This window comes from Silurus meridionalis, chromosome 26 (genome assembly GCF_014805685.1).
Source record: "Silurus meridionalis isolate SWU-2019-XX chromosome 26, ASM1480568v1, whole genome shotgun sequence".
In the NCBI taxonomy this organism is placed as follows: Eukaryota; Metazoa; Chordata; class Actinopteri; order Siluriformes; family Siluridae; genus Silurus; species Silurus meridionalis.
In genome coordinates this window covers 14,344,321-14,356,565 of record NC_060909.1, presented here as the reverse complement: position 1 = coordinate 14,356,565, position 12,245 = coordinate 14,344,321, and the positions used below count along the sequence as shown (strand labels likewise).

The 12,245-nt window shown below is 38.3% G+C and overlaps 1 protein-coding gene across 1 annotated transcript in view; it reads right to left on the bottom strand.

Moving 5' to 3' along the window:
• Positions 1-12,245, bottom strand: part of otog (otogelin) — a 94,190-nt gene that overhangs the window by 34,733 nt on the left and 47,212 nt on the right. Inside the window, exons 24-28 of the mRNA XM_046840871.1 lie at positions 11,929-12,072; positions 11,696-11,815; positions 932-1,048; positions 375-531; positions 63-89 (exon numbers count right to left, since the gene is read on the bottom strand). Of these exons, the coding sequence (XP_046696827.1) occupies positions 63-89; positions 375-531; positions 932-1,048; positions 11,696-11,815; positions 11,929-12,072 (565 nt within the window). The remainder of the gene's footprint in view (positions 1-62; positions 90-374; positions 532-931; positions 1,049-11,695; positions 11,816-11,928; positions 12,073-12,245) is intronic.

Here is a 12,245-nt window from a genome sequence, read left to right as displayed (position 1 = left end):
CCAGCTACCTTTCCACACATCCATGAGAAATTGTGTAATTTTGTGAAAAATTATATGCATACCTTTATTGTAGTATTCACAGTCATATGCTGTAAAAGAAAAGACGGCAAAATAATTACCCTTACTTATAATAATCAGTTCCAACAGCCTTTAATTGTTAAATATACATTAAGCACAGTAAAATTCTTCTTCTTGCATATTCCAGCTTGTCAAACCCCTGACCTCATTAGTAACCCAGAAACTGTTAAGCCACAACTGCCCCCGTTTCATAGTAAATAACTTAAGAGAACATGATAAAGATTATCCCTTCTTTACTTTAAAAAGTACTACACTGTGCTTATCCATGTAATTTTTGCAGATGGGTGGTCACTCACGGCATAGGGAGGGCAAACGCCAGTCAATAGGAATTCCCTGCTGGCAGCAACTGTGAGCGTATGTCGCCAGACTTGTACAAAAACATTCACAGTCACCACCATGACTGCAGCTGCATGTATCTGCCAGGCAGTTCATATAAAACCATGTCACATCCACCTACAAAGTGTCACACACAGTTACACAAACATTCATTTGCCAGGAAATTCAGTTCCAGCATTTAATGAGATTTCTGTCTAATTCATGTGTATGTTTGCATACACGCTTTAATAAATAACGTGAACATGATTTATGTTGAATTCTTTTTTATAATGTTTTATTGAACCACTGTATGCTCTAAAACTTTAATATCTGATATATTTCAGTAAAACATATTTAGGAATCATGACCATTAATACATATAAACAAACACCATCATCTGCAAACAAAATACCTGCCAAGGCACTATACACTCATGCACAAGTACAATCAAACTTATGCATGGACAAAAGTAACAGTTACCCTAGTTCTGTTATTATACTGCACTCCAATTTTTAATACTGTTGATTATACAACTCACCACCAGATGGCACGCTTGGAATAGTTCGCTCAGGAGAATCCCACACTGCCTTTTGGCAAAAGGTTCACGGATTGGATTCAAAGTGCATGGATGTCTTATATCAGGACTTTTAATACACTACATACACAAATATGCAAACAGACAAAAACACAGAAAAGATTAAATATGTATTACTAAGAATTAAAAAAAAAACAATACAAAATAATAAATAATAAATGTAACTCAATTTATATTTACATTCATTCTATGTTAAAATCTTACCAAAATCATACATTGTTATTATCTAAAATAATGAAAAGTATATGAAAACAGATCTATATTGTTTTTCTCAGCAATCACCTTTATAAATTGGATATGTATGGTGATATTTATCTAGATATGCCATTCCGTGTCGAAATCATAATGTTATCCAACGATCAGGCATAACTTTATAGCCACCTGCCTAATATTGTGTTGGTCCCCCTTTTGCTACTAAAACAGTCCTACTGAGCAATACCAGCTTTAACTTCTTTATCAATTTGAGCTACAGCAGATCGTCTGTTGGATCGGACCACACGGGCCAGCCTTTGTGCCACATGTGCATCAATGAGCCTCGGCTGGTCATGACCCTGTCGCCGGTTCACCACTGTTCATTCCTTGGACCACTATGAAAAGATACTGACCACTGCAGACTGGGAACATCACACAAGAGCTGCAGTTTTGGAGATGCTCTGGCCCAATCGTCTAGACATCACAATTTGGACCTTGTTAAACTCAAATCTTTATGCTTGCCTATTTTGAAAGACCAGGAACAAGATAAATATGAAACAAAGGCTTGAACAGGCAGCAAACACTAACCGAGTTACTCTGCAATTGTTGTAAAATGCTGTCAAGTGAGAATGCTTTTAAAAATGTGTTAATTTTTTTTTCTCTATCAGCAAAGCTTCTCCCAGGCAAAGATTTCAAAGCAGACTAGGGTTTTAAAATGTCCGGTTCAAGCTATTTTTAAAAACCAATAAGATGGGCAATTTTGAGGACTGTAAATGCAGTGATCGGCCAAGGAAACTTGATAATGCTTATGATAGACAAATCACACTTAATTCCCTTTACTATTCTAAGATGTTAAACAGTGCCATCAGCTAGGAACTGGAAGACACCAGTGGTATCCAAGAACATCTATATACTGTCTGAAGAAGTATGGCCAGAAGTGGTCTTCATGGAAGACCTGCAGCCAAAAAGCCATACCTCCAACATGGAAACAAGGCAAAGAGACTCAACTATTGCTTGAAAACATAGGAAATAGGGTGCAGAAAAATGGCAGCAGGTGTCTTGGACTGTTAAGTCAAAATCTGAAATATTTAGCAAGGGCTAGTTGTTTGTTGAAGGGCTAGAGAGTGGGACAAAAATTTGTGTCTGCAGGCAACAGTAAAGCATGGTGGGAGGTTTCCTGCTAGTTTGGGGCTGCATTTCTGCAAATGGAGTTAGAAATTTGGTCAGGATTAATCTTGTCCTCAATGCTGAGAAATATAGGCAAATACTTATCCATCATGCAATAACATCAGAGAGACTGACTGACCCCAAATGTATTCTGCAGCATGACAATGGCCCCAAACACACAGCCAATGTGATTGAGAACTATCTTCAGTGTAGAGAACAACAAGGAGTCCTGGAATTAATACTTTTGGCTCACATGGAGTCGTTATTTCAACTTCATTGAATTTGTCTAAAATTACACGAAGAGAGAAAGCTTACATCCACATAAGAAATGTGGTTAGTTCTCTAAGATGTTTGGAATTTACCCTAAACAATGATGCTAAAGAATGAATGCTGTTTTTTAGGCAAAAGTGGTCAGATCTAATTTATTTGGATTTTTCTTCTGTTCATTTACTTCCTATTTTTCTAATTGATAAACTATTATTTCTTTTATTTCTGAAAGAATTATTATGCATAATTTTACAGCATTTTTCAAACCTGCCTACTCTGTAATGTACACAAAAAAAAAAATCAGGGTACAGAAATGCATCTAAAAAAGCACAAATGCTTTCCAGTTGTACCCTAGCAGAGTACAGCAATGTACCTCTGAACATTGGTACATTTTTGTATCTTATTTTTTGTAAATCTAAAAGATTTATGCATCCCTAGTGATAGAAATGTACCTATGTGTCCTGGTATGGTTATATTAATTATAATAAAATAAAAAAATAAAAAAAACCCATACATTATGACATTAGAATGCTGTTGAATTTTGTTGTTTTCGAAATATAAACAATGTACAGTATACTCTGAATTAACAGCATTTAGAGTTGACACTTAGAGATTGGGTTTGAAATCACACTCTATTTTACTTAGTTTACTAGTATAGTCCACTTGACAGTGTGGGGGGGGAAAAAAAAAAAAAGAGTGAATTCAGACACTAATAAATACTGCTGTTTACAAGCAGAATCAATGAAGGAAACAACAAGAAACAAAACTAGAACTGACATACAGCCACTGCCTTAGAAAAGTTTAACTGAATTAAAATAAGGGATGTATCAAGAATCCACCTGCCACTCCCCCTTCGGCGGCTGTCATGCCTCCGCTTTTTTCAACGCTCCCGGCCTAATCACACACACCTGGGACTCATCTACTACTCATTCCCGGTTCCCATATAAACCCCTCACTTTCACTTTCTCACCGTCCGTTATTGTTTGTGCATGGTTGTATATATATTGTATACATGCTTCCTCTCAAAGCGCACCCCGGATTACCACTTTTCCTTCCGTGCATTTGCTCCTGGACTATGTGGACCTTGCCCCTCCAGGGCGTACCACGGATATATCTCTCCCACTCTCTGGGTTTCTATGGACTGCGTGTGTGTGTGTTTTTGTGTATAACGCTTTCTCGTCATTAAACATACAGCGATTTATACTCTGGATTTCGCCTCCGTTCATCGCTGCATGACAGGATGATCAAACAACTCCAAAAACAGCATTACCAGCTTCAATGATCGCAGTTTGATCGAAAGGACGGACAGAGAAATACTGATTTTATCTTGCATGTTTCTTAATTTAAAAGAAGTAGCTGTGTAGTTACTGATGCAGTGAGAGTCTCTTCACAAATTTCAATCACACATGAATGTGTGCTGCTGTTACCTGCAAGAGATTTGACTTGAATTGATGCTTTCAAAGATTTTGCATAATTTAGTTTTTCTTTGTGCACTTAAATAAAATATGTTCTCAGTACTAATATGCCCACATTACTTAAATAATATAAATATTAACTTACAAATAAATGGCAGTTGGCCAATATAAGTGCAGTTGGTTTATGTTAATACAGTGGAACCCACTTATCTCGACCTCGGTTAACTCGACAACCCTATTAAGTCGACGTTTTTGAAGTGGAACCGCCAAATTCTCGCTTTGTCTTAGCATTTTTTATCGGCTTTGTCGACTTTTTTTATGTCGCCGAACCCTGATTCCGCGATGCGCTTTGGGAAGAAAAGAGCAGCCGTTGAGAGAGTACCGGTGGAAAGGCACGTACCGGGATACGCATGAGCGATAACAACGACCGCCGTGAGCCAACATATACCAACAATAACGGACGGTGAGAGTGTGGAAGTTTAAATAGGAGCTGGTGATGATGATAAACGAGCACCATATGTGCGCGATTGAAGCCGGAGCTTCAGAGAAAGCGGCCGAGAAAACACCTGCCACGCCGAAGGAGGCGTGGCAGGTGGATTCCTGACAGTTAACAAACATGTACTGTATATATTTTTATAGCATGCCTTCATCAAACAAATCGCAGCAACGCTGTTGTGTAAAAAAATCCTCCAAAAACATGTGCATGCACATTCTCATTTATTAACGCACATCATGTTCATTAAGAAATTTCAAGCACGTAATATACCACCGCCATATTGATTTTCGTTTATCTAGATCTTTGGTTATCTCGATGCTTTTTGGCAACCCCCTAGGACATCGACATAACCGGATTCCACTGTAAAATGAGTTGTAAATTAATGGTAAAGTTGTTGTAAAGTAGATAACCATAAAGAACTATAAAATTAAGAGTAAATTACTGGCAACAATTGCTGCAATATTTTACAGTAAATTTACAGGATAATTTTACAGTGTACATTTCTTTCACTAGCGGTGCATAAATGTTTTTTTTACAGGTACAAACAAGGGTACCGATAGTACCAATGTTCAGAGCTGTACCCTGTTAGGGAACAACAAAGCATTTGTACTCTTTTAGGTACATTCCTGCTCCTTGATTTTTCTGTCTGTATATATTTACACACATAAATCAACTCCAATACATGACTATGATGACCATTGACAAGACAGGATACAATAACATCACAAAAACAAGCACATGACATGTAGCAACGAGTGCATATTGCACTATATATGTTATCGGCCACTTTGTAGTGGTGTCTGAATTTCTGCAACTTCATTCGCTCAATTGTTTGTACCCATAATGCTCTCTGATTTCAAGTGTACATCCAATGTACACTCGCTAACTAACTATGACTAATGCAATGCAGCTCAAAAGAATATCAAATCTTCAGGAAAATAAGTTTTACCAAAAAACTAAATTAAACCGAATCAAACCCCAGAAACTACTACGCAGGGTTCTGACTCGTCGCACATCAGGTGCAACGCAAATTATTATAACACGAGAATGGTGTTGAAAAAAATCAGGATGTAAAACGGGGAAAGGAAAAACAATAAAAAGAGGAGAGTGTTAGACAGGGAAGTAAGATCATCACGCAGTTTAAAAAAAACTGCTATCAGTTACTCACCGTGAAGTTGAAAGTATTTTCAAGAATTTATTTTTCCCATGCAATTGAGCAATAGTAATGGAAGTTTTGAATTTTTAAAAGCCTTGAAACAGCTTTCCATTTGGAATAAATCAAAATTTACGCTGCACGTTTATGAATTTGTTGTAGTAATAAAAATTAGATTGTCGTATTAATAAATTGTTTGAATCAGTTCATTTTAATGCATTCGATAAACTTAGCCTGAATAATTCACAAATAAAACTGATTTGGTTCTCAAGTTTAAATAACTAATTCAATTATCCGGTCACTGTAAAAGCCAATGTTCGCATTTCGTTCTGTAGCTGCTGTTGTGTGAAACACATTCACTCCAATTATCTTATTATCACTCTAATTATAATTATAATTATCCAGACAGTGTTTCAGTTGCCTTTGTGTGAGAGATATCAATTGCTTTACTATATACAGTATATATACTATATACAGTATGCATAATTTCATTTTTTTTAAGTTGTTTCAGTTTACCAATTTAATCTTTATTGTCTCTTAATGAATACACAGCCATTGTTACTCTTGTTAATAATAATTCTTGTTACATGTAGAAAAAAATAAGATAACTGGGGGATGGGACCTTGGGGCCCAGTGTGCAATTTAGCCACGGGGCCCAGAATGCACCAGTGATGCAGACCCAGTTGAAAGCAAAATGCCGTTAAATTCTTATGAAACAAACCCCTTGCCATATTTAAGTGACCAGCTTAACTTCAAGTGCAAGAAAGGCAACAGCTTTATTATGCAGTGTGAGCAGTGTCTGCAGAAGGTGACTGAACTGTTGAGGTCAGCTAATAATATTTATATCTTTAGATTACATAATTGTACTGTTGCATTGCATCACTGCGTGACATTGCTAAAGTTGGTTAGCACCAGGGTTGTGGCGACTGGGGGAAAATTGTCACTGCACAATTAGGCTAATACTATTACCAGTGTCAAGATTTAAGTAGCATATGAAATGAATAAAAGCTGTTATATTTTAGAGTAGATCTGCTGATGTTGCATTAGATTTGAGCATAATGGTATGCCCAATCTAGCTCTATCTTGAATCTACTCTCTTCTGGTAAGGTAGGATTCTAACTTTGTATATCTATTTAACTCAGCTGATTCTAGAGTGTTGGACTGTGCTTATTAGTTTGGTCAGGTGATTAATCAAGGGTAGTTTCAGTCTCACTTAATTTGTGAATTGTGGGCAGGGCTTACTCACTTATATTGAATGTGTAACCAGCTCAATCTTCAGTGTGCTTTAGCTCTATCTTGAATCTACTCTCTTCTGGTAAGGTAGGAATCTAACTTTTGTATATCTATTTAAATCAGTTGATTCTAGAGTGTTGGACTGTGCTTATTGGTTTGGTCAGGTGATTAATCAAGGGTAGTTTCAGACTCACTTGCGGTGTGAAATGTGGGCAGGGCTTACTCACTTATATTGAAGGTGCTCCGCTACAGACATAGTAGGTAGCCCCCTAAAGCCAGTTACGATTAGTGTTTACTTAGAATTTCTTTTTTGTACTTTTTTCTTTTCAAAACACATTGATCTCAAATTGGGAGATCAGTCATGTAACTCAAACCCATCTCTGTAGACTGCTCTTACAGACACAGATGTTCTCATCCACAGAACAGATGTCACATTGCCAGTAACCTTATCTAACCTCCCCTGTTGTCTCAATCTCAAACAGTGGTGGTAGGTGGGCTGTGGAATTGCCAGTCTGCTGTAAGAAAAGCTGACTTCATCACAGGCTTGGCTTCCAACTACATCTTTGACTTTCTGGCACTTACTGAGACCTGGATATCCCCACAGAACACGGCTACACCAGCTGCTCTGTCTTCTGCCTATGCTTTCTCTCACTCACCAAAAGAAACCAGTAGAGATGGTGGTACAGGTCTACGTTTATCACGGAGATGGTGTTTCACACCTCTCCCGTTGTCTCATCTAACCATGTCTTCTTTTGAATTTTATGCAGTTTCAGTTACCTCTCCAATCAACCTTTTCGTCATTGTCATCTACTGCCCTCCTGGTCCCCTTGGAGACTTCCTAGAAGAGATGGACACACTCCTCAGTACTTTCCCCTCTGACAGCACCCCTTTGACAGTTCTTGGTAACTTCAACCTCCCATCCGACAAACTTCAATCATCTTGCCTCTTGCCTTTTATGAATACCTTCTCCTTGACATTTAACAGCTGCCCTCCAACACACAAGGGAGGAAATGTCCTGGACCTGGTTTTCACCCCCCCAATCCAGCTACAGACATGACTGCCACTCCACTTCCAATCTCTGATCGTCACCTGGTTTCCTTTTCAATCACTCTTCCTATTCAACCTAAAAAATTTTTACATGTCTCTCTTATCCGTCCTAACCTTCACTCCATCTATCTCTCTCCTCTGTAGCTTCCTGTACTCATTCATCTCTTCCTGACCCTGACTCCTTTTCCTCTCTACCCTTCGACATTGCTACTGACACCTTCCTCTCATCTCTTTTCTCAACCATGGACCTCCTTTTCCCCTTGACTACAAAACCCAAAAAGACTTCTTGTCCCACACCGTGGCTGTCAGAAGTTTTGCGCAGCAATCGACGAGAGCTCAGATCTGCAGAAAGGAAGTGGAAAAAATCACAACTCGATGTAGACCTCGCATCTTACCGCACACTCCTGACCAAATTTTTTTGGAGATGACTTCTGTCAAAACTGCCTTCTACAAGAAAAAGATTGAGGTCTCTGCACAAGATCCTCGTAAGCTCCACAACATCTCTTCACTACTCAACCCCCCTGCTGCACCTGCTCCATCCTCCCTGACTGCTAATGACTTTGCCTCCCTCTATGATGAGAAGATTAAGAAAATCTGCCAGACCTTCACTTCCTCCCCAACAATGACTACACAACACAGCCGACAATCCACTACATCTCTGTCAAGCTTCTCAACCTTAACAGAAGATGAGATGCTGCAAGTCATCCAATCTTGCAATCCCACCACCTATCCTCTGGATCCAATCCCTTCAACTATGCTTCAGGCCATCACACAAGATCTTTGCCCTTCATCTCCACAATCATCAACGGGTCATTAACATCTGGCTATGTACCAACTAACTTCAAGCAAGCAAGGGTCATTCCCATCTTGAAGAAACCTGTTCTGGAACCATCAGACATTAATAACTACAGACCAGTATCACTTCTCTCCTTTCTTTCTAAATCTCTGGAACGCACAGTTTTTAACCAACTGTCTGTCTATCTCTCACAGAACAACCTCCATGATCCGAACCAGTCTGGGTTCAAAGCGGCACATTCCACAGAGACGGCCTCTTTGGCTGTTCCTGAGAAACTGCATGCTGCTCGGTCAGCCAAGCTGTCATCTGTACTTATCTTTCTAGACCTTTCAGCAGCATTTGACACAGTCAACCACAAGACACTTTTGTCAACCCTCAAGAGCCTCGGTATCCATGGAACAGAATGGGAGTGTTTGCTTCCTAACTGGAAGGTCGTTCATACCAGGTAACATGGAGGGGATCCTCATCTGTCCCGTGCAAACTCACCACTGGTGTCCCACAAGGCTCGGTACTTGGTCCCTCCTTTTCTCCCTCTATACCCACTCCATTGGTGAAGTCATCTCCTCACATGGGTTTTCTTATCACTGCTATGCAGATGACACTCAACTAATCTTTTCTTTCCCTCCATCAGATACCACAGCTTCTGCTCGGATCTTGGCATGCTTGACAGACATATCTTCATGGATGAGTGCTCACCAAATAAAAATCAACCCCAGCAAAACAGAACTGCTGGTCATCCCAGGTGATTCATCTCCAGGTCAAGATCTCCAAATAACACCTTCATGACTCTCTGCTCTCCCCTTCAGCCACTGCTCGTAACCTTAGGGTGACTATGGACAATGAACTGTCCTTCTTCCCACATGTTGCTAATGTGTCTCATTCTTGTAGATTTCTTCTTTACAAAATCCGAAGGATTCGACCATTTCTGTCCACACAGGCTGCCCAGGTGCTTGTTCAGTCTCTTGTGATTTCAAGACTCGACTACTGCAACTCTCTGCTGGCAGGTCTTCCCCTGAACACTATCTGTCTACTGCAAATTATCCAAAATGCAGCTGCACGACTTGTGTTCAATCAGCCCAAGTTCTCCCACACCACCCCACTGCTGCGCTCCCTTCACTGGCTTCCAGCAGCTGCATGTATCAGATTCAAAACACTGATGCATGCCTACAAGGCCAAAAATGGACCAGTGCCATCTTAGCTCAGTGACCTCATCACATCTCGCACTGCACCACGCTGTCTGAGATCCTCCAGCACTGCTCGACTGGTACCACCTTCTCTCAGAATGAGAGGTAAGTACACTTCAAGGCTCTTCTCTATTCTGGCACCAAGGTGGTGGAATGAACTTCCCTAGATGTCCGTACAGCAGAGTCCCTGACTATCTTCATGCGAAAACTGAAGACCTACCTCTTCCTGAAACACTAAAATTAACACTTTCCAAGTTTGTAGAATTCTAGGGTTATATTTATATTAAGTTTGTAATCTTGCGTACAGTGTAGATTTATTCATTACTAGAGACTCAAAGCACTTGTGTACGTCACTCTGGATAATGGTGTCTGCTAAATGCCGCAAATGTAAATGTAAATGCAATCACACACTTTTGTTAAAAATGCATTGTCTAATCAAAGCATTTTGATTTGTCACTGCAGAAAACACCGGAGTTGTCATACAATGAAAATTTAAATAAAAGTGAAAAGTTTATATTTTCTTATCTGTAAAACCAGTAAACAAATTCATAAATGTTTGTTTTATCTGTATCCAGAATATGACTTGCTTTTTCCCACGTAGTTTATAACGTTGATGTTCAAATGTAAGTAAGTATATGAAGCCATTTACTGTCACATCAAATTTAACTGTGTGAATTATTACTCTTTCTACCTCTGCCAAAGGCTAACAGTTTCTGAATGAACTTATGAGTCATTTATTATTTTCAGCAGTGAAAGTGTCTTTGCATGCCACATTTCCTTTGAAAAAATCTTTAAACAAAATATCATCATGGCTTAGATGTGCCATTATTGGATTTCACTTATGCTTCATCTGTCTCATCTGTCTGCACTTTGTGAGCGTGGGAGCGCCTAATAATTAGTTTGCCTTATTTAAATTTTTCATATCACTAGGAATTGCTGCAAATGTGTAATCAGGAATGTGCATAAGTATGTGTTTATTCATCCCACTATAAATAAAATAGCAACTTAAACAGATGCTAGAAAAATGCAACAAAATTTAAAACATTAAAAATAACCAACACAGTAAACACCAATTGAACCCAAAAATAAATGAATAGCCTACTTTAACACCCAATTCAGTTGATAACAGCTGTAAAAAAAAAAAGCTACACCATCATAAAAACGCTTACCGCTATGTAATGCTATGATTTTTATGCATACATAAATGCAACAAACATATAAATTCTGAAAGATTTAACTAACACAATTCTATTAAAATTAATGTTGTTAAAATGGCATTTTTTATTTTAGATTAATTTCTCAAATTAGATTCATCAAATTTAGATTTGCCTTGCAAAGCACATGTAGCACACATAAATGATGTGGCAAAGTATGATATGTTGTTATGTATTTTTGTTCTTTGTAAGCTTTGTAATGTTTGTTTTAATGTTACTGTTATATCAGCATGGTATTTAATGTTGTTAGCTCTGCCATATTTTTCCCATGTTTAACCAATTTTGCTTCTTTATTAATTTTCTTCTTTTAAATCTTTTTAGGCTTTTAGCATTTATAAAATAAAAAACATGGTCTGGTACTTAATTCTCAGCATTTGTGAAGTTAACACAGAAATATATTTTGTCATCTGCCTACCCACAGCACTTAGTAACGCTATCATCTTTTTTTAGTTTCATTATGTGGCAAAGCAGCATAGTCAGCTTTAGCTTTCTTTGTGATACAGTTTCAAATTAATTTGATTAATAGATAGATAGGTCACTTACCTCTGCTGCTGTCCAGCTGTTGCCAAACTCCTGTGGTGTTGATAACTCCATATTATCTGGGGTTTTCATTTCATTTACTGTCTTCAGATCAAAATTTCCACAGAGACCAGAGAGTTTACCCTGAAATTTACACAAAACATTTGCACAGTTCAAATTTAGATGTTTTTGTGTGTTTGTTTAGAAATGTGTTTGTATGTGTACCAGTGTGTAAGTGATGTATATGCATGTGAGACCTGCCACCGAGGTCCAGCTTGTATATGGATGGTGGTTTTTCTGTCCCAGAGCACTGAAATCTCATACTGTACTAGATGGATAATGGTAAAGTAGCCCGCATTTAAAATATACACATTTTCTCTGTCAATCGCACTGGATGGATTCTGCACACAGGTAAATGGACATAAACATATTTAATCACTTGCAACCCTCTAATTTGTAGTAAGAAAAACATGCATTCAGCTGGCAAACATAAGAGAAAAAAGATCTTAAGATTAAGAATTTTCATAAATAATTTATATTGTTAACTGAATCTTCAGTAGCAGTACTTTCATTA